Below are 23,308 nucleotides of genomic sequence, written 5' to 3' on the forward strand. Positions count from 1 at the left end.
GCTCTGTGGAAGTTAATAAGGGGGGAGTAAAAGAATTAACCTGACCATATCTTACTGTAGGAAAAAAAAACCCTAGACTCTGAAAAGGTGCTTTTGATGAGAACAGTTGGACCATATCTTCAATAGATGTTTCTGAGCTCCGACAGCCGGAAGTGAAGCGTAAAAAATTCATGAGAAGAGCAGATATGAGAATACTGCAGCAGGGCACGGTGTTAATACATCCACTTCTGCTGACTTTGATTTGGAGAAGCTGTTTTGTGTGTGCAAGAAGGTGAAGCGTGAAGACTGGAAGTGAGGCAGACCTCAGATGTGTGTATATTCAGGTGCTTCTGATGCTCCAGAAGACCAAATTCCACACAGTTCTGCTTCTGAGGTTTCACTCTGTTCTCTTTTAGAGAGGAAAGCAAGGAAGAGTGAGAGAAGGTGAATGAGGGAGGAAGGAAAAGCAGTAGAGTGCTATTTGTTTAACTTTTAGTCTAAATGGTCAGGTACAAGTTATTAATTTTTCTGGGGAAATTTCTGAGGAGATCAGATATAAAATAATCCACTTGCAGAGGGAAAATTAAAAAAAAAAAAAACAGAAGTTTCCAAAACTGGATTTCAAAAATGTATTAAAAGATACAGAGGATGTGATCTAGTCTCCTCCAGATAAACAGGACTTAAAGCTTTTATCTCTGAGAGAGAGGAGAAAATCAAGCTCCACTGGTGCTTCAGAAACTGCTTCAGTGTCTGTCCTTCCACGGTGAGAAGACAATTCAGTGCTATGGATCTGAGAAAGATTCTGACACAAACACATCCGACAAAGAAGCTGCTGGTGTTGCTCCTGGAATTATTTGGATTGTGAGAAGCAGAAAATGCAAACAACATCTAAGACTGAACTTTGGAAAAAAAAATTTTACTGAAAGTGAGTCTCAAGAAAAGAAGAGAAGCTGTAATAAAGGCACTAATAGCAGAGACACTAAATACTGACAATAATATATTTAGTTGGTTAGACTTCTGTGTATTTTTCTGCCAAATATGTTCTTTGCTTTATTCCCTGATAGAGATGCAGTTTTTCCTGGAAATGAAAATAAACAAAGGGTAAAGGGAAAATAAACAAAATTTCAAAAGTTCTTGACAGTGACAAAAGCGGTTCCTCTGTAGCATTACTCAAAGAACGCTTTGTGGCACTTTTATTTCATAGTGTACATTTCTACATTCTGTTCTTCAAGAATTTTCCGGTCAGTTGCTGCTGTTTTTTGCTTATGCAAACTGTTATAACAAAAGCTTTTTATAATGAAACCTAAACATTTGCAGCATTAAATTCACTCTTTTGTAGATTGTATCTGTTGATTTATGACTCAGGCCCTCTAAATGCAACACAGAAAAGAGTTGAAAAGAACTGCATGCTCTGCAGAAAGCATGAAGCCTGTATAATAAGGCTGGCCCTAAAGTGCACTTCAGAAAGAGAAACGAGAAGGATTTTTTTTCTTTTATCGGCCCATATTCTACATTTTTACAGATCAAAAACTTCCTTCAGAGTCAAACAGGCTGCTTTTGGTACTAAGCACATACGTCATATGCGAAAATGGCGTCTGCTCTGTCTGGTAGACAGCCTTAAAAGTGAAATGACGCATGCCATTTTCAAACATCAGTCTGGACTGAAATGTAATGAGAAAACTGTTATCTAAGCCTGTAATCTTCAGGGGAAAACAGCTGCTCCTTTCAGACATCTGGATGCTTCTTGAAGTTTGTGATAATATATTTGTTTCCTGACAGTATTTTCCCCCTCATCCTTCTTTCTAACAACTCTGCTACAGACTGTCTGCAGAAACAACACTCCTTATTGCTTCACCGCGAATGGGGCAGGGCTGAACTACTGTAGGCCGAATGGATGGTGAAGTGTATCTACAGTTTCAAGTTTATATATATATATAAAATTGCATGCAAAAGTTTGGGAGCTCCTGGTCAAAGTATATGTTTTGTTTGATTTTCTAAGTCTCTTCACAGAGAACAAACTTTTGCCTATTTTAATGCACAATTAATGTTCATGCAATGAGTTTAACATTTTGGGGGAAAAATATTATCCAAAATTATTATAGCTCATTTTGTATTTTATATTTTACTTTAACATGTTTAACGCAAAGAAGTAGAAATTATGAGCTAAAAATTGGAGCAAAGGTTCCTATTTTGGGGGATTCCAAAGTCTCACATGCTTCACAAGAGAACATTCCATCCATGCATTTATATATAAAAATAAATAAATAAATGGTTATCATGAGCTGTCACGACACATTTCTTCATAATAATATAACAATGCTGTATTATCATAATGGTAATTTTCATGACCAATGTAAATGTTTGAGGTCATGAGAGCTCATGTCACATGCTGATGTTTACTAAGTGTACTCTAGTTAGCTGTGATGACATCTGTCATGACAGTTAATGGTAACAGTAACAAGTTAATGGTAAAGTAATGGTAATTATGACAGCACACAGCATTACATGTTTATGGTATGGTTATGTCAACGTTATGAAGTTGGGTTCAAGAGTTTCCCAAAATTATTTATTTATGTTTTCTGACTTGGGAGGAGGAATGAGGTTTTGGAATAAACAAACATAAGTGAGTGTATGCATGAACTGATCATTAGAGTCAGTATAGAGAAACAGCACAGCACAAAAAAAAGTCACACACAAAGAGTAAATAAGCCACGAGGACCAGCATGAAAAAGAACTGTCCTCTAAACACACAGTTTGATGAGCTGGAACGTGTTTGAAAGTGTTTTATGTTTGGCAACAGACTCGATACCTGTATATTTGTTCGTGTCTAAGGAGAGCAAGCATGAGGTGTTTTTTCCCTTCAGCAAAATAGCAACATTTTGCACAGCTTGGGACAGAAAAACCATCAGGTACACAACTGTTTGTATTGGTGTGATGGTTTCACTCAGCCACAATGAAACACTGAAGACTTTTTGCTGATTAGTTTACAAGAAGAAAGAGACAGAAATAGAGGAGAAGCAAAGAGAAGACATAAAAGGAGGAGATGAGAAACTAAAGACAATCTAAAAGGTGAAAGAGAAGAAACAAATTAGTAGAGAGAAGTGAAGAGGAAGAAGAGACGAGACAAGAAGAGAAGATGAAAGAATATTACAGAAGGAAAAGAGAAGAGAGATGTGACAAGATGAGCAGAGAAGAGATGAAATGAAGAGAAGAGAAGAGAAGATGAATAGAAGAAGAAAGATGTGATGAGAAGAGGAGATGAAAAAATAGTACTTAAGGAAAAGAGAAAAGAGAGTACAGAAGGGAAAAAATGACGAGAAAAGAAAAGAACAGAAGGGGATAGAAGAGCAAAGGAGAGAAGATGAAAAGACTACAGAAGGAAAAGAGAAGAGATAAGAAGTGAAGATAAGAAACAAAAGGAGAAAAGAAGACGGTAGAAGTGAAGAGAGCAGAAGGGTAGAAGAGAAGAGAGTAGAAGAGAAGTGAAGAGAAGAAAAGAAGAGATGAAAAGAGAAACGAAGAAAAGATACAAGACAAGAAAAAGAGACAAGATGAGAAAAAGAAGAGAAGAAAAGAGAAGAAGAGACGTGACAAGAAAGAGAAAAAAGGAGAAGAGACAAAGCGAGACGAGAAAAAGAGAAGAAAAGAGAAGAGACAAGACAAGACGAGAAAAATGGAGGAGAAGGAAAGAGAGAAGATGAGATGACAAAAAGTGAAGGGAAGAAGAAAAAAGAGATGAGTCGAGACGAGAAAAAGAGAAGAGAATGAGTGTTCCAAGCACCGTTTGCCATTGAGAGCCAACATGATGGATAATGATAGCAAGCACTCCATTCCCTTTGCTCTTCTCCATCCTGCCCACATTAACATACATGCTATATCCTTCCTATGCATCTTTCGAAATCAACTGGCGCTTCATCAATCATCTTTCATAACAGTTCCAGAATAGCTGGATAAAACAAAATGCAAAAAAATCCTGCTGAACATTTATTTTGTGAAACTCAGGGATAAACTCAAAGTAGTACTCTGAAACAAATCATAATGCATTCCTCACAGTTCTTCTTCCACTCCACCTAGGCAACTGACCTCCGCTAAACCTTCTGTCGAGGCTTTTCTGGGTGGTGCGACGCACTGGAAATGACGCATATGCATGCACACACTTGCTCTTTGCCACTTGTCTTTCCAATGTGCTCTGTTTCCAGCTCATCCTGTGCTCTCCTGTCTCTCACTCTCTTCTCTAAAATAAGAATCGTTCTTAATGGAGAACTGTAGAGGGAGGTGAGGGGTGGCCAGGTGGTTTGCATAGATAATGGTGAGCAGACTGAGGAGATCCGAACAGCTCTACATGTTCATCTACACTCCCTGAATGCTCACAATACTGAAGCCCTAATACTGATCTGAGTCCAGTTCCATGTGCTCTATTGCATGTTTGCAGTCAGAATCTGACCACAAGAAAACTGTTCCGAGACCAGCAATACTTGCTGTGGAAGGAATCGAAAGAAGATCACTGTAATACTGATACAAACCCAGTTCCACATATTGGCCGAGGGAAACTGATCCTAGACCAGCACTAATTCCCAGGGTTATTTAAGGCCCAACTGCCTGCCTGTGTTGCTCCACGCTTGCTGCAGCTAGCTTGAGGTGGCTTAATCTAGAGGATTTGTTGGCAGTGCTGGGAGCAGCTAAAACGCCGATAAAGCCTTGATTCCCTCTCAGCATTACCCTTGCTGTTAAACCACATGCAGCTTAGAATTTTCACTCCCACGATGTTAAAGCATTAGTTTGGCAAAAAAATAAGAAATGGCAGCTTAAGTGTACCAATCAGCATGGAGCAAACTGCATGGCTAAATCATCACACACTTACCTCAAACGGTGTTAAACTGTTGGGTAATTTCAAACAGACGTGCATATGTAGGTTTCAATAAAAATGGTGTGAAAAAAAATATATCAAGGCTTCAAGATGGCCATTAGAATTATTTCTCCTCTTTCACTGCCATCTCTTCTGGGGCTTCTCAGGGGTCTATCTTGGGGCCTACACCTTATTCACATATATGCTCCCTCTGGGACAAATTATACTAAGCATAATATCTTTTTTAATTCTTATGCTGAAGATTTACAGAGGCCTGGTACCCAGAGGCTCAATTAGTGCAGTGACGATGTTAAAACTGGATGACCAATAATTATCTGCAGCTGAATTAGAGCAAAACTGAGGTTATCTTGTTTGGTTCCTCTGAATTCACAAGCTTTCTAGAAAACCTGGGCTCTTTTACACCTTATTACAAACTACATGTGAAAATTCTCAGCAGTTTAAAATGCTGCATCTTGACTGGGGCAAAGGAAAGGGTTTTTAGCTTTCTTTCATTGGCTTCCAGTTCAATTTAATGTAATGTAATGATTTTATTGTTTGTTTTTAAGAACCTGAATGGAATGACCCTCCAGACATTGTGAATACACTTACTTAATCTTCAAGGTCTTCAATCACTCAATCACTTTAAGGCCCTGAATGTTCTTCAGTCCTGGCTGAAGCTGCAGTTGCAATGCTAAGGCTCTAGAACCATTGCTGATTGTTTTAGGCTTCATAGGCTTACATTGTTAGCTACATCAGCACAAAACTAAAGGAGCAAACTTCAGACACTGACTATGTCTAGCTGGATTTCTGTCAGAATTTCAGAACTGCATTACAAATCATAACATTAGACAGCCTGCTATGTCTCCACACTTAGGCCTGGCCACCCACGTCCATATAAAAAGGACAAGGTGATCCCAGAGGAGAAGTGTTGGAGCAGTAAAGCGATCTTAGTGAAGTAATGAGGGACTCTCAACTCTCTTTAACAGTCCCAGGGGAAAGGCATCACGCTGAAAACATTTGACAGAGCATTTGACTGCTTTAATAAGGTGCCACTGGGAGAGTGAAGGAGAATGCTAAAGGCAGGAATGTTTTATAACCAGGTCTGCCTGAAAAGAACAAAGAGGCCTAAAGTTTATATATATATCAGCCCAAGTGTATGGGATTAGACTACATCAGTGGACCACATCATATATTTCCAGCATGGATCCAATCCTTGTTTGGCAAGCAAATGGCTTTTTATCCATCATTAAGAAATATTGCTTTGAATAGCCTATAGTCGATTAGTTTTAGTGGTAAAGCTTTACTGAGGGCTGGATTTATAAGATCTACATAAGCCTTTCATGACAACTGACATAAACCTATGTAGACATTTATAAAGTCAGGCGCACATCCTGTGTGAAACAACATCGCAATTGACAAAAGCTTCCTTTACGATTTGCTGGAATTAGCCTTTACAAGCATTTATGAAGGTTCAGGTCAGGCATCATGAAAGGCTCATGTAGCTTATGTAGTAGTCATGTACCCTTACAAATGTTTTAGTAAAGAATTACCATGAATAGCGTGTACATTGCCAATGCTTATAACCGCGTGATGATTTTTACAATATTATTTTATTACAAGGATATTCATCTTCATACTGTAAAAAAGTTACAGTGCAAAATAAAACTTTGTTGCTGGCTGAATGGTGCCTTGCTTCTACTAAGCACTCTAAACTCTTTCCTTGTTCTATTCAACCTAAAGGCTTTCATGGCCACTGCACATGAAGAGGTCTGATAGCTTGCCCAGCAAATACAGTCAAATTCTGGTTTCATAATTTGCTTTTACTTAAAATATTAGCTGAAAATGTATTTATTTTCGTAATCAAATAAATGTAAGATTCAATGGGTATGACATCACAGCCACTTGCAGGTCACTCATCTAGGAATATTTCAGGCACTGTTGTAGTGTGTTCACATACATTGCAACTGCCAAAATACATGTTCTTGTGCACCTTTGACACCTTTTAAAACATTAGTGGCCCCTTACATCACAATAAAGTCATGATGGATTGACAAATAGGCCCAAAATAAGTACTAGAGGCAAGGAACACTATTCTTCCAAAAGACATTGCCTCAATTGATGTTCTGGAGAAGGTGGTGGTGAACACTACACATATGACCAAAAACTCCCATAGGTGTTTAACTAGGTTGACTGTGAAGGCCATGCCCATCTACCCATTTAATGATGTTTCGTGCTCTCATGGGGGCCCTGACATTCTGGGAGACCAAACCCATCAGGAATATTTAATGGAAGGATAAAGATGAATAGTTTGGAAAACACATTTTCAGAATAACACACACACTCTCCCATTTGTGGTGTGTGTACATACCTGTTTCCCCCCACACAGGCAGGTACTCATCTTGCTGAATGTCCAGCATGATCTCCAGGCCGTTGCCGGTTCCTCCCTTCATTGTGGTCCTCAGAGTCTTACCTTCTTCAGCTGCATTGAACATATAACACTTCCCATACCGCGTAAACACCTGCAGAGAGAAACCGAGAGAGAGAGAGAGAGAGAGAGAGAGAGAGAGAGAGAGAGAGAGAGAGAGAATATTCAGGGTTAGGCCTCACAGCCACAGACAGCAAAGCCTGTGAATTCAAGAAGGTTAATTCAAGTTTCAACTTTTTTCTTTAAATATTTGCTATACCATATAAGAGGGGGGCAGAGAGAATATAAGAGAAAGGGGGAGGGTCACAAAAAGAGAGCGCGAGGAACAGCAAATGAAGAATAAAATGAAAGAGATGGAGGCAAGAGATCAAGAGAGAGGGAGAGAGATGATAGAGAAGGCGTGTAAGAAATAGAAAAAGAGATGGAGTGAGAAAGAGGAAGGGGAGTGAGCTAGGGAGAGAGAGAGATTCACAAATGAAAACAAAGAATAGAACTGAGAGAGAGGGTAAGAGGTAGAGAAAAGGAGACAAAGGTGGAGGAGAGAACAGAGATAGAAAGAGAGAAAGGGAGTGAAAAAGGGAGAGATGAAAAGCGGTTGAATGAGTGAGAGGGCAAGAGAGAAAGAGCAATCAGTAGAGAGAAAAAAAAGAAATAGAGGGGAGAGATTGTGGGTGTGTGAGAGAGAGGGAAAGAACAAGGGAGAGAGAGAAAGAGAGAGAGAGAATATTCTGGTCAGATCTTCAGCTTGTAGGAAAGGTGTCTTTGTGGTTCACGTTTAAAAGACTTTTTTCTTTAATAAATAATTCTGCGAATAAGTCAGCCTGAGTTACATTTCACTTCTCCCATTCGACAGAGAGAGCAGAAAATGCAAAAAGCTCTAAATAGATGGCGGAGAGCAGAGTGAAACTAGCTTGTCCCCTGGTCACCCCACTGAGGATTTGTCTATCGGACAGAGAGTGATGGAATGACCTCTGCTACACTGGATTCAGACAGACTCAAGTGCAGGAGAGGAACGAAAGCTGGTTGCACTTCCATTCGTTTAACAGCCAGAGACTTTACACTATGGACTGATGAGAGACAAATCCGTCCTATTAGAGAGTAATGGAGCATAAGAAAAAACACACCACCATAGTCTCCCTTTCTCTCTCTCTCTCTAACTCTCTCAATTTCTCTCTCTATCCAGAGTTCAGTGAGTCCATGGAGGATGTGGTTTGCGGTTGAATCTAGCCAGGCAATGGTGCGCAGATGGGGGGAGATGGAGCAGAGAGAGTGGGAAAATGCTTGGAAAGCTAATGTTGCCTATCCTACAACTGTTTGAGTTTCATCCTGCCGCCAAAACCCCAGGATAGCCAATCAGCATTCACTCAAAGCACAGCTCTGCAGACTTGCAATAGCAGGCAATGGTTTAAGAATAATACAAAACAGGATAATGCACCATATCTGGATTGCCTGAACATGGCTCTAGGCTGGACTTTAGCTCTCTACCCTCTGTCCAGCATAAGGTCTAGACTGAGCACTGGCCTCCGTTAGGTGTGTATCAATGCTAGTGTTTTGCATGTTTTCAGCATCTAGTATTTCACTGGTTTAATAGCACTGCTACATGACATCATAACTTATTAATTGACAAATCTTTTGCAGAAAATTGCAAAACGTACTAGGCTACTTTACCACCACATGTGAAGCAGTGATTGTGAACATGCCAGAAAGAAACATTATGTAGAACCCAGTAGTCATCACCACTTCCATTCCACTGTATAGATGTGTTGTAGACATTAGAGACAAATGGGTGGCCCCCTTAACACACAGCAGCTAAAAGTGGCCTAAATCTGTTCTTTTTCTTCATATGACACAGATGTTTGAACTGGGTGGCAGTGTGAAGAGCTAAAAACCCACCGAATCTGACATTTTCACTTTCATTTGGGACACTTTCATATGTGGTACTGACAGCTGTTACGTATTCGAAATGCGGCAATGAGACTCAGTCTGAACAGAACAGGGGAGGGGGTGTACTTAGGTAACAGACTTCAAGCATTTGGGATGATGTTTCTGTACAAAACAAAATTAGAAGGTATTTATCAGAACTGACCCAATGTTCGAATAGATTCCAAAACAAATGGTTGTACGAGCTACAGGAGAATGTAGCTGTAGGGTCAAAGAATAGTTAAAAGTCTGAAAGCAAAGTTTGAAGAAACCAAGGTCACAAACTGAAGAAATGGCCATGGCCGAAGAACATGCCCTTTTACAGTGAGCTCAAATGCATTCTGGGTAATGAGCCCAGCTGTCAGCCATTAGAACTTCTTGTGATGCTGGCGAGGATGAAACTGAAAGCTCCACTGCACATTTACATGAGCATCAACTTTAGGCTAGTGATTATTTACGTCTGGATGGGTGTGCCACGCGAAGCACAGATCTTTTGTGCATGCAAACTTATGAGTGGGATCTGTTCAGATGTCAATGTCACACTGGCGTCCTTCTGTGCTGTGGACATTAGTATTTTCCCTTGTTTAACACTCCGAATTCAAGTCCTTGATAATTAGCTGAGGAGTGCTTAATGAGGCAGTGTGCTATAGTCTGCAGTGTTTTGGCTTGTGAGGACTGGAGTGTGACATGGGGTCCAGACTAAAGTTAGATGTAGGTTACATTGCACCAATAGAATCGAGGAAACTGTTCATCTAGGAATGCTCGAACCTGACACCCATAATGTGGTGGTGCACCATCTTGCTGGAAAAACGCAGGGAACGTGCCAGCTTCCAAAGTGGATTGGTCGTCGTGGGCCAGTTGAATGGCCTTCAAGGTCTCCTGATCTGACCCACTTAGACTTTTATCTTTGGGGTCATCTGAAGGCAATTGTCTATGCTGTGAAGATACGAGATGTGCAGCACCTGAAACTACGGATACTGGAAGCCTGTGCTAGCATTTCTTCAGCGGTGTTGCTATCAGTGTGTGAAGAGTGGGAGAAGAGGGTGGCATTGACAATCCAACACAATGTGCAACACTTTGAACACATTTTATAAGTGGTCAGAAACTTTTAAACAACTCATGAAAGAATAAAGTTATGTTAAAACCAAGCACAGCATTGTTTTTCCTGTGAAATTCTCAATAAGTCTGATGTGTCACATGACCCTCTTCCTTTTGAATAAACTAAAGTTGGATCCAAAATGGCCGACTTCAAAATGGCCGCCTTGCTCACCACCCATCTTGAAGATTTCCCCCTCCCATATACTAATGTGCCATAAACAGGAAGTATATATATATATATATATATATATATATATATATAGAATAGAATAGTGATGCTTGAAACATTGTTTCATATATATATATATATATATATATATATATAGTGATATATATATATATTATATATATATTATATATATATACATTTTGAAAAATCTGTGGAATTCACACATGCACTACATGCACTTATTTCACAGTAAATTCTGTCAGAAATGAAAAAATAAGGACAGAAATGTCAATCTATTAAAAACTCTGAATCTTGCCCTTTTCTTGTATTGAACATTAATAAATGCACTCATGTTTATTAATAACAATAACAAAAATATTCAATGTGATAATCTCCCTCCAGGAATTTATTAGACTTCACTGTTTTTATTCTGGTTTAAAGAGAGGTCAAATAAATACTTACTGGGATTCACTTTCTCAGCCAATTTCTTGGTTACATTTTCCTGTGTTTTGTGTCTCTGCACTGTATTTTGCTAAATACCATTCATGGTCCTTCCCTGCTCAACCAATCAGCATTTGACTGATGCTTAGTATCATAAATTCACATGACAGGTACACCTCTGCAAGCTTGTGGGACCTATATCCCCTCATAAACCCCTTGTACGCAAATACACAGACAGAAAATAAACCTTAACACTACTTGTGCACCTCAAAATGACAAAATATCTAAAATGTTTTATATGCTACTGGATCTAACCCAAAATCCTGCTATTTAACCAACCTACAGGTAGCAGAGGGTAGGCTGAGGTAATATAGATAATTAACCGAGTGATCTGATGCAACACTCAGGCTTGTTCTGACAGTTAAGGTTGACATACACAGAGAAGCACATGAGCATGGGGATTTTTTTTAGAGTCTTGCATTTATAAAGTGCAATGACCAGCATGACATTCAGTGCATCACCCCCCAAGCCCCCCAACCACATCCTAGAGAAGAAAGGAATGATAGCTAGGAGGACAAAGCAGAAGAGTGAAAAAAAGATGTTCATCAATTAGCCCAAGTCAATCCTCATGGAGATGTAGGTCAAAGCCCTTCCTGTCTACTTGCACAGGGTGATTGATTGGAATAATCGTGCCTACAGTGCAGCCTCCTCCAGAGGCTGCCTATGCTCATTATCCTCGTGTGCACTGTCGAAACCAATCAAGCCAGGTAGACAGCTCAGAAAAAGACTCATAAAGCAGAAATGTTCTGAAACAAAACAGCAATTGGATCCATGAAATATGTGGATGGATGAAAACTGAGTGATACACATAAGCTTGAATACATACAAAATAAACTTAGTTTTGGTCAATATGTTGCTCAAGCTAAGCTAAACAACTGCATGCAGTCTCAATGGACTCTGGAGCCTATGCACCAACTCTATAACTCTGTGGTACCTATGGTCTCATGGACTATCTCGATGGACTCTACATTCCAACTGTAAAGTGGACACCAACGGTTAAACTCTATGGAGTTAACCGATCAACTCTATGGATTCCAACAGTTCGTCAACATTAAGATGGCCAATCTGAGAAAGTCCTCCAAGAGACATCACCATTCAATCTGTCTGGAAAAGGTAACGGAAGCACACAATATTCCAAAAAAAAATCTAATATAAAGAAGCTAAAAAGAGGTCCCTGGCACTGACCTCCCACAGAGATTGTGGTCATGACAGAATAGATTCAAGATTGGCCAAAGCCCATGACTGACCAGCCTTCAAAGGGGAGGCAGGAGTTCAAGTCCAAGCTAAAAGGAGGATTATTTGTCCTCCACAGTGGACATAAACAATTCCTTAGCATGTGAATGTTGCATTTGCTAAATCAATAAGCAAGCCAATAAATAAATAAATAAATGGCCTGTCTGGACTTCACAGACTCAATGTAGCAACTCTTTGGCCTCTATGCAGTGAACGAATGATATAGATAGTATGGATACTTCTGATAATATGACCTCTAAGGACTATGTTGATATAAAATAAAATGAACTAAAACAAAAAGTATTGTTTTAGTACAAGCTCCCCAGACATTGCATTAAAATCGATTTGATTTTAAGACAATAAATTCATAAGAAGAGAGTCATAAGAGTCATAATCATCTTTTTTCCCCCCTAGGAACTGTTGCTGTAGTACTGAAGGCTTATTATTAAACGTCTTGTTTAAAATGCTTTTATTCACAAGGACAACCATGAGACCTGATAAATGATCCTATGGCTGAGATATCACTCAACAAAGAGAGAACAGAGTCAGAAGGAGTTCATTTCTACACTGTTCTCAACACACATCACACAGCGCTGTGCCCATACTGACCTGAGAACAGTACTCACATGGCTTTCTCACAGAGCCGGTGCTGACTCATGAAGAGCACAGACCTGCTTAGCATTTAAAGAGAAGTGTGTGACTGTGCAGAGTCCTTACAGTACATGGACGTGCCCGCACACACACTCATACGCACAAATATTCACATACACCTATAAATCAACAAACCCTGGAGAACTGTGTCAGCTCCCAGGCCAGATAAAAAACATGAATATTCAGAGTGCCATCCTTCAACTTCTAGAACATCTACTTAACAGTAGCAGCAAAAGCCTGAAAGAATGTGAGAGTGAGAGAGAGAGAGAGAGTGATAGAGAGTGAGAGAGAGTGAGAGTGAGAGAGCGAGAGAGAGAGCGAGAGAAAGAGAGAGAGAGAGAGAGAGAGAGAGAGATGTAAACTTGCTGGAGAGTCTCACCTACATGTGAAGCAGACTGAGACTACCATTCAAAGGTACAGAATCACTGTTTTAAATAATATAAAACCAGCTGCTACACATACACAACAATGCTCATAAAAAATTCAAATGCTGATAATAAAACACAAAATATGGCCTGTATGAAAGTTAAGGCACATTTTATATTTTATTACTCACAACCCACCTGTCCAATAAGTTAAACTCAGCAAGTAAATAGGAAGTACGCCCTAAAATGAGTAGAAAATGTCATACTGAAGTCTGTCCACTGTATTTGTGCTCAAAAAACAACAAAATGTGTCATTCAGGGATGTTCAAACTTTTGCATAGAATTATGTGGACTTTAAAATACATGCATAAGCACTGAATAAGATTAATGTATTTCAAAAAACAGACTGAAGGGCACTTTTATTAAAATGATGTATTTGTGTTACATTTGTTACACTGTTGTGAAGAACCTGAGTAAGGTCACCATAAACTGAATCAGTTCTGACTGTGCCCTCACTATTTATACTGCTACTGAATAAAACTACAACAGTTATTAATATAACAGTGTATTGAAAACGTCTGAATGGTAGCATATAATTAGCATAATCTGTTGTCAATTAAATGTCAGTGTTTCTAAGGATTAGTTAATACCCTCCCATCTCTCTCATAGCCATCAATAAGCCATTATGATGGTTGTTATTTACAGTAAAACGTACAGCTGTAGTGTTAGCTTTGTAAATCACCACCCTGGGTGCTGCATTCAGCATCAATAACAGCATAGCTATTAACTGCTGTTTTCAGTCCAAGAAAAGCTCTGGGAAATGCTTGAAAATACTTCTGAAAAGAAAGTTTTAAACGTTTTCAAATGACCTCTAACTTCATTATGCTAATCTGCCTGGAAAATTTGTCCTTTGCCTGGGCTGCTTCTTCTTTTCCTTCTGCACTTCACAAAGAGTTGAAATGCATATAACTGTCAAAAGAAGCCAAACCTTGTTAGCCAGAGTTCAGTGTGCAGCTATGAAACTGGAAAGCCTGTTTCAAAGAGTCAAAAACCCTGTGCTAATTAGCGTGCTAACACCAAGCAAAATCACAGTCATTAGGCATTCAGAGGAGTGTGTGTCATACTAAAGTCATTAAGCATCAAGACCACACTTGTTCACAAATCACGTGCATGTGGAGATTCTCATTTAGTATTCCATAAAAAGAAACTATTAGCTTTCCAGAAGAGTCTGGCACCCTCTGGTCTGACTGAATGCCTGAATCTTATCAGAAAACAAGCACAACACAGAGAAGTTAAAGCATTAGCCTTGTACCCTAGAGTGGCCCATCACTTTAGGTGATTAAAGTAGCAGCTGTCCATGAAAGTGGTCTTTTCGAAAGCCAACAACAAGACTGCTGTCACCCAGACCAGCTCTGGCTTCCGTCCATTAGCTGTGGCAGCTACTACTGAAGTACCATAAATACTAAGTAATGTGTTGTTACTTTGTACACTTTGTATGTGTTTCACAGTTTTATACAGCATCATGTGGTCATTTCTAGGAAATATTTATAGGACAGGCAGATTATACTGAATCAAAGACTTTATTGCATAGCTAATTCATCAATCCTTGTTTCTACACTCATTGTCCAATTTATCAGTTCCACTTATAGAACAGAGTAAAAGGGGGCTAACAAAGTATCAGAGAAACAGATGGACTGCAGTCTGTAACTGTAGAACATCAAAGTGCACCTGTACAGTAAGTGGAGCTGATAAAATGGACAATGAGTTCATTCTCAAACAGTTGTAAAGTTAGTTAACATTAGCCTAACTAGTTAACACTAGGCAAGCTAGTTTACCTAACACCACCTGTACCAACATAAAATAAAGCACACGTGATTTTTAATATATAACAGATTTCAATGTAAAACTTTCACTTTGTAAATATCTGATTACCAATGCTATAACTAGGGCTGCATCTGTACACATCTTCAGTACCTGTGGATACAGAGTCTGATACCATACTGAGTAACCTACCTAAAATTAAGTAGTAGTTAGTGTGAATGAGTGCAATGTACCTTTAACAGTTAAATCATTAAAATGTAGCTGATTTTAAATTATGTGAATTAGCTAGCTATGCTACAGCTATGCTAGCTAAGTTACCTTGAATCAAGTAGAGCTTTGCTCAGAAAAGCATGTAGCACAGTGACAGCAGGAATCACATCTGAGTAGCTCACTTGTGGAGTTTTACATCTCAAGTCTTTATTTGGCTGGTTAAGCTGTAGTTGAATGTTCTCTAAAGCCAGCTGTACACTGTGAAATTTTATAAACCTTGTTCTTTGGTGGCTCACTGTGTGTTTGTATACAAAAACGCTCCATCAATGCTACGTGAAACATTCTGCCCCTGATCTATTTCAAACAAACATGTTGTATTCAAAGTAACATGTAGTTCACTGAGTGCTGAACAAAGAGAAACTGAGCAGAGCTGCCAACACTGGGCATTGAAGCTAAAAGGCAGGTGGTGATGCACACAATAAGACAATTCAGTCTCTTTACAGACTACTTTACAAAAAATAACTATTAATGTTTATACCTCACTTTTGTATTCATTCACACAAACTAGATGGAATTTGGTAGAAAATACAGACTTTTCCTGCCTCTGTTTAGTTGGCCTAAGTGTCTCTAGCCGTACTGAGGAAGCAGTTGTGATTCTGTGTTTAAAACAGGCTAAAATCTTAGTCTATTCCTGGAGGGAATCTGCCAAGATGGAATGTTTAAAGTGATCAACACCTTTGTGGTTGACCTCCATGGAGTCAGTTCACCTCATTCACTGTGATTGATCATTAGCGCAGCACTGTACCTTTGACTCGTTACAGTAGGTATCGGATTGTTGGTGGACATTGTGGTGTACATTCACTTACACACCTGGCTAAACACTTTACAGTATAAACACAGACCTTTGCAGCTAGTTAGACATGCATGTAACATTTGTACATTGTACAATGCAGTTTTTCAGTAATAATTTTAGTAAAAACATGAAGCATAACTGTGAGTATCATTAGTGGAGCTTTTTAGCCTTTTAGCTTTTCAAAAATAGCTGTTTGTATTTGGAAACTGAAGTGAACGATTCTTTTTTTAGGATTTTTGAATCTTTAAAATTCAGACAGGAGTTACAACGGAATCTAAAAGCAATTTCAAAACTTTTTAAAGCTGGTTTAAATCCTCAATTTCCTCACGTGTGTTTGCATACAGTCACAGCTGTCCTTTACACTGTGTGAAAATTATGACGTGAACATTATGATTGGACCAATAGAAACACTCCAAAATGACTTTGAATAAAATCTATTTACCTGACATTAAAGTAAAGCACATTTTTGCCTTCTCCTGTAAAATTTCCATTTGGGAGATATTTACAGTAACCGACTTGATAAGAGTTCCATTACTTGCATTACTCATATCTCAGAGAGCACATCCTTATTTTCATGCAATGCATTTAAAACATATTTCCTCCATCCTCTGTATAGCTTTTACCATGCATGCAATTTGATTATGAACATGAGTGGGGGAAGTGTTGTAAACTCTACGAGCAAGAGCCCATCTCACCTACATAGACTCAACTTTCAGTCAGGAGCAAAGACTTTTGGAAGACTCACATTTTAATTACAACTGTTTTTAAACCTAGTGGTTAGTTTGTAGGGTTTTAAAGAGAGGCAGGGAGAGTGACAGGCCTTTTGAATGATGCTTACTAATCTGAACGGCTACTTCCGTTTGTAGTGAAAAAGACTACTGTACTTTCCAGTTGGTACAGATTTGTAGGTGCAGTAAAGTAATGAGAGGTGAGATTACTTTTTCCAAGAAGTGATAAGTCCATTACAGTTTGAGAGAAGGAACTAATCATTAGTAATTACTTTTTTTAAACTACACCAGCACTGTGGAAGACATGATTGAGGGTAAGATGAACTGGGATGACTCCTAAACTTCTCCCTTCCTTTTTTCCCCTCTCTCTTTCAATATCTAATAGAACCTTTCCCTTCAGCTGTGAGTCTCTCCTCTACATCTCTTTCTCCTTCTCCCCTCATCTATCCTTGTCGCTGTAATCTGTTCTTCTTGTTCTCTCCATCTAAATGCACAATGTAGTGGTGCAGGGATTGGTTCTCCATCACCCACTCTAGCATTACTGGCTATCTCAAGGCTCTTTCTCACTCAGCCATGTCCATCTGAAGGGGTTTTGTTAGCAACACTTGAGCATGTGTCCTTAATAGCAAAATCGCTCCTCAAGGTTGTTCTGTTCTCCTATTCTTTTCTCTCCAAACTCTCAAACTCTATTTCTTGGTATGCTCTTTCAAGTTAGAGAGGTTTTTGAGATGCTCTGAAGGCATTGCTGCCAATGCGTTTCCCAAATGACCAAACAAAAAGGCTCTTTTCTTCTTATTTCTGGGGGGGTGTGTTAAGGGCCATGTGAGTGTTATCTCCCACTGCCTGGCATCGTTTTGCTCTTTTGCCCACTGACGGATCATCATTCCCAGACACTGATGTAATCTCTCAATCATTTCCCCTCTTTCATTTTCCTTTCTACCACTCTCCCTTCATTTCACTGCCTGGCTGACTATCTGTGTGTTTGTCCATCACCGGTTTCCTCCCTTTCACTGTTTGATGAGTTGATCTGTGATGCCATCCAGTAACTATTTGGACTACAATGCAAACAGCTTGACTGGTCTTGATTGAGGAGAAGACCAGTATAGGTTCGGTCATACACAGAGGCTTAGGCGCCCCTGATCAAATTACATGCTTTCTTTAGTTTCTAAGAGAAAATAAGTTAACACATCCTCTACAGGGAACACACCACTGTATTTAAAAGCACAGTTACTGTTTATTTACTCAATTTAACATGTGGAAAGGCACTTCTAGCACATTATTTATTTATGTTTTCCCCCCTCCAATATTCAATTCAGCAAATATACACAAATTATGCATTACATTTGCATAAAAATGTCATTTTCAAGTTTGTTCTCTGTAGATGATGTGTTAACTTATTTTCCACTTAAAAAATCAACAAACTGTGGAATTTGACCTGGGGTGTTCAAACCTTTGTATATAACTATCAATATTTTATGCTCTCCACCAGTGTTGATGAAGCTGCAAATGGCTTTTTTCTATGTGTTACTTCATACAGAATATATACTTCTGCTTGTTCTACACACACACACACATATATATATATATATATAAGAGATACTAGTACAAATCAAATTCACTAATAAACAATTCCACATTAATTTGGTGAGCTAGTGTAGGTCACCTACACAGAATAACTAGCACCTTTAAAACCCCACTGACGAAGGCATTATTAAAAAATGCTCATAAATGATTCAACATCATCTGCACAAAGCAACTGGCTGGGAAATAAAATATTCATCCCAGATGTTTTGGCAATCAGCTCTCCTTTGTTAATGTACCCTTTGGCTTGACAGATTTTTAACCCAATTATTTTGTGTTTTTGCTTTTCCTCTAAACAAGCTGCCTCCAAATGCCCTGTCTTTGTAAGTCTCCCTGGGTACTACATCACAGATGGGGTGCACAAGGTTGGAGGCATTCTGAGGTTTTCAGACCAGTCCTAGAGCATCACTAAGCGTTTCTACAAGTCTGGAGGAGCACAAGCAACTTACAGCAATACTAACTGGATTATGCGTCACAGGTGCTTGACCTTTAGGTTATTACTATATTAAGTTGAATGTAATTTAATATTACAATCGCGTTACCCTCACAACGGAGAAAATAATCTGAATCTGAAATCACCCTAACCCTGATTTCAACTCTTAATCCTCAAATCATTAAGAATGACTTGAGCTTCATGTGAGACTTTGTAATTCTGTAAATCATATGTAAATGACTATCTTAATGAAGTGGGTTGCAAATATATTCTTAAATATTAAGGGTCCTAAACCAACTGAAGTTTACCTTATAGTTTCACTTGACATTTTCAAGAACAAAGAAAGTTTTTTGGTTTTTTTTTTGGTGCATTTCTTCTGAGCTACAGTTTCTCATTCTCATATACATATGCTTTTATTAGGTTCCCTACTTAAACCTTGTATCTACACTCCTTGTTCACTTTATCAGCTCCACTTACCATACAGGAGCACTTTGTAGTTCTACAGTTACAGACGTAGTCCATCTGTTTCTCTGCATACTTAAATGGTCAGGACCACCACTGTCCATTCACTGTCTGCTGTTTTACATACTCATTTCTTGTTGGTCCACCTTGTAGATGTAAGAATGAGAATAAGCAGGAGATTTGAAATTTGTTCCCTTTTTATTTCTCTTCACACCTGTCTCACAGCCATTGCTCCTCACACCTGCCCGTCATCTTCTTATAGTCTAAGCTAGTCGTCTCAAATTCTCTGTAATGGTTACAGTAATGGAATATAACTCTTGTGACCTAGCACTCTATAATATAAGTGCCAGTTGTGGAGCTGGAGTAATGCTGTCTCCCGCTTTTGTATTCCATTCAAAAAGCGCTAGGAATAAAGCCTCATTACCAGAGAACAGTATTTATCCACCTGTTATAATGTATTCCTGTTTTAAAAGGGAGGTAATAGAATGCTTATCCCTGCAATGTTGCCTGTGGTCCATCCCACCGTGAGGCATGGGGAGAGGAGCGAAGTGACAAGTCAATTGAACCATTAAAGGACAGTCAAGTGCTTTTATCGAGAGAGAGAGGTGGAACTGAAGCCCCCTTTTTCCATTTGCATAAGCACTTTTCTGTGATCTGTGGATGTGTTGTGTTATTGTTAGCCTAAATCGATTTCCATTAGAGGGAAATTCTGCCTGGCTTCTTATAGGGGCAAAATGCAGGCCAGAAAGCAGGCAAACAAAAGCAAGGTAAGTTTGGGGGGTTGGAGAGAGAGAGAGAGAGAGAGAGAGAGAGAGAGAGAGAGAGAGAGAGAGAGAGAGAGAGAGAGAGAGAGAGAGAGAGAGAGAGAGAGAGAGAGAGAGAGAGAGAGAATATTCTGGGTTAGGCCTCACAGCACGAGCAAGTGATAGAGAGATGTTTACTGAAAGTAATGTTTATGTGGAGTTACAAGGTGAGCACTTTCTCTCTCGGTATTAAAAGTGGGTGTGTGCTGCAATGAATAATGCAAGAGACTATACAAAGCACGCAATGGAAGAATGCGCTAAATATACAGATGCACATACACATAAAATCCATTGAAGTTCAGTAAAATTCTGTCCTTCTAAATCTTCTTTATAACAAAACCGGTGTCAAATGTCATGTTTAACTGGCTGCACCATAAATGTTATGGTGCCGCAAACTAAATACAAAGTTTGAAATGCATGATCCTGTGTTATACATTACAATAAAACGCTGCAATGCGAGAGGGAGTAGGCGAGACAGGAGGAAGCACGAGTCTACTGGCTCCATAGTCCAGGGCCTCTAATGCTCAGTGACATTTAAAAGTGGAGTATGCAGTAATTGCTGCGCTTAATGTGATCCCATAATGGTGAAATGAACTCATTGATTATAATGGGACGTGTCGTTCCCTTGCAGTGGCCCTTTATAACTCATCCTTGCCTTCTCTAAGTGCCCTAACTGCAGGGAAAACTGCTGGAAGTCTGAAGTATTTTTTAGTCTGGAATTGGTAAAAGCATCAGCGATCTTTAACTTTAAAGCTGCACTATGTAAGCTTTTTTTGAATAAAACTGAAAGAAGTAGCATTACTTCAGTCAGGATTAAACAAAAAAGAATACATTTAAATAGGATGTTGCTGAGAGTCGCCATATAATGCTTGAAATTATAATTGAACATTCTTTTTAAAAAGAATATGTGGGAGTTTTTCAGACCACCATTTGTCTTGACATATTAATGTCACAGACAGGCTCAGAAAGAAGGGCCAGCTTCATTTTTAGGTCTCAAAAGCAAAGGCATCATTATACTGATGAAAATATGATGACAACAGTACATCACTTACTCACATCCTCAGAGGACACATCCTTCACCAAATCAACACTCCTCTTAAAATAAAACAGTACAGAATCTATGGTTGAAAACAGAGATGGGAACTGCTGTCAACTTGAGCTCCCTATGGTCTGACCCACAACTGGACTCAGATGACTTGCGACTTGGACTCGAGACTTCCGATTCGTGAAATTTCAGACTGAAAAAGAAAAAACAAAACTGATCAAATTAAGACTGCAAAGTCACTAAACTGAGTTCTCTTTGAATATTCTCAACACGCTCACAATCGTCAGATTCATCCGCTCTGGGAAAGTGTGCACAGCACAACCCATGCGTATAAAAATGTTCACATACTGCATAACTGAAATTACACATTTTCACCGCAGAGGGCTTCAAATCGACACTCCTCATAAAATAGTACATCACAAATTCCATGTCTGGAAACTGAGAGATGACTCAAGTCATATACTGAGAAATTTTAGCCTGAGAAAAATAAATGAACAAAACTGATAAAATTAAGATGGCCAACCTTAGTGTGGTAAATGAAAAAAAACTTTTCATTTCACACCTTACATGTGCTACTTTATCAGCTTTGCTATGTGTGTGCACATGCCATTCAATGCCAATGCCATTCTTTCACAGCTTGCAGTGGCATCATTCAGTTTGATGGACAGAACTAAGTGCTAAACGCAGTAAAAGTGGGGGTTAATGGTGCAATAACTTTAAACAGTTTGCTACCACATAGTTTGGAGTAGTAGTAGTAGTTAGTAGTAGTTAGCATAATGACTATTATAGCTGCAGTTGTCTAATCTAGCTTTAGTTTCAGTAAATTATAGACCAGCTTAGATAAGCATGGAGTTCATGCTGGTTTTAACTTTTTTTCCAGCAAGGAACATAAACTGGATTAGTTATTGCACTTGCGTGCTAACATGCATGCTGTATATACAACATACAGCATTTACTGCATGTAGCACTTCATTCTGTCCATCAGAATTAAGAATTTTCTATAATTAAAGGTTTGTTATTTGAAGCCGTGTTGAATCTGACAGGGTTTAGTAGGGGTTAACTTATGCACAATGCAAAGCTAACAACAAGACTAAAGTTCGCTATTAAAGACTAACTCAATTCTGACTTAAATCCTCCACCCTCGAAATTTGACTGGCGCTTGCATAAATCATCTTGTGAACATCTCTGGCTAGAAAGCAAGTCTCCAAGAAATATCTTCCAGCTCCATTTAATCCCATGACTGCAAACTCAACATACAGCCATAAATCTTTTCCCCCCAAAGAGCCACTCCTGTAATTACAAAGCAATCTTGTTTAAAATGCTTTAGCTGCAGTGCATTTGAAAGAACTGATAAATGATCCTGTGGCCGAGATATCACTTAATAAAAAGAGATTAGAGGGTCATACTGACCTCATTTATGTGCTGTTCATAGACTCCCCTATGAAAAACATACTGAATATGAATATTTTGCTACATGCACTAAAATGAGAATGTCATCCATCAGTCAGATATGTCAGCAAACATCTTATGTAGGACAATCATATGTACCATGTTCTTGACTACTATGGTAGACCTTCAGTCCAGCCCATAAATGTCAGAACTTGGTCAAAAAACAAAACAATCTACTACTATGATCATGCTAAATTCTACAAGCACTGGTGTACATTCCATATGTTTTATTTGAAGCTTGTAACAGACATCTAATGTGAATCTAATGTTTAAGGTCTTCAGTCCAGCTCCAGAAGGCCTAACCAATGGGAGAGCTCGCTTTGCTTTAACTACCAAGATTCCACAGGGGAAAAGTTGTTGATTGGACTATTTTCCTTTCCAAAATTTTTCCAAAATGTTACCAAATAAATCTTGACAATTAAGAGCATCACTACAATACTTCAAATTTTGAAGAAAATTAACATGATAATTCTATTACATTAAAACAAAACAAATGTTACAGACATGTATTTTTTAGGTCCCAGAAATCATAATTCTTTCTCTGAAGTCTACATATTCCCATGAATTGGGTCGATTTCAATCGGAAAACATTCATTAGTCCACCCCCACTGAGAACAGCATAATACCCAAGTGGATATTAATCCTACAATGTCACACAAGGCCTGAGCTAAGTCATATCTTTAATTTCCAATCTGCTTTTATCAATATTCCTTCAAAAAAGAATGTCCAATTCAGG

General features: G+C 38.8%; 1 protein-coding gene across 1 annotated transcript in view; it reads right to left on the reverse strand.

Moving 5' to 3' along the window:
• The window catches only part of asic2 (acid-sensing (proton-gated) ion channel 2), a 230,702-nt gene that overhangs the window by 63,557 nt on the left and 143,837 nt on the right, over positions 1 to 23,308 (reverse strand). Inside the window, exon 2 of the mRNA XM_037544501.1 lies at positions 7,194 to 7,344. Coding sequence (XP_037400398.1) covers positions 7,194 to 7,344 — 151 coding nt within the window. The remainder of the gene's footprint in view (positions 1 to 7,193; positions 7,345 to 23,308) is intronic.

The sequence above is a fragment of the Pygocentrus nattereri genome, chromosome 14 (genome assembly GCF_015220715.1).
Source record: "Pygocentrus nattereri isolate fPygNat1 chromosome 14, fPygNat1.pri, whole genome shotgun sequence".
NCBI lineage: Eukaryota > Metazoa > Chordata > Actinopteri > Characiformes > Serrasalmidae > Pygocentrus > Pygocentrus nattereri.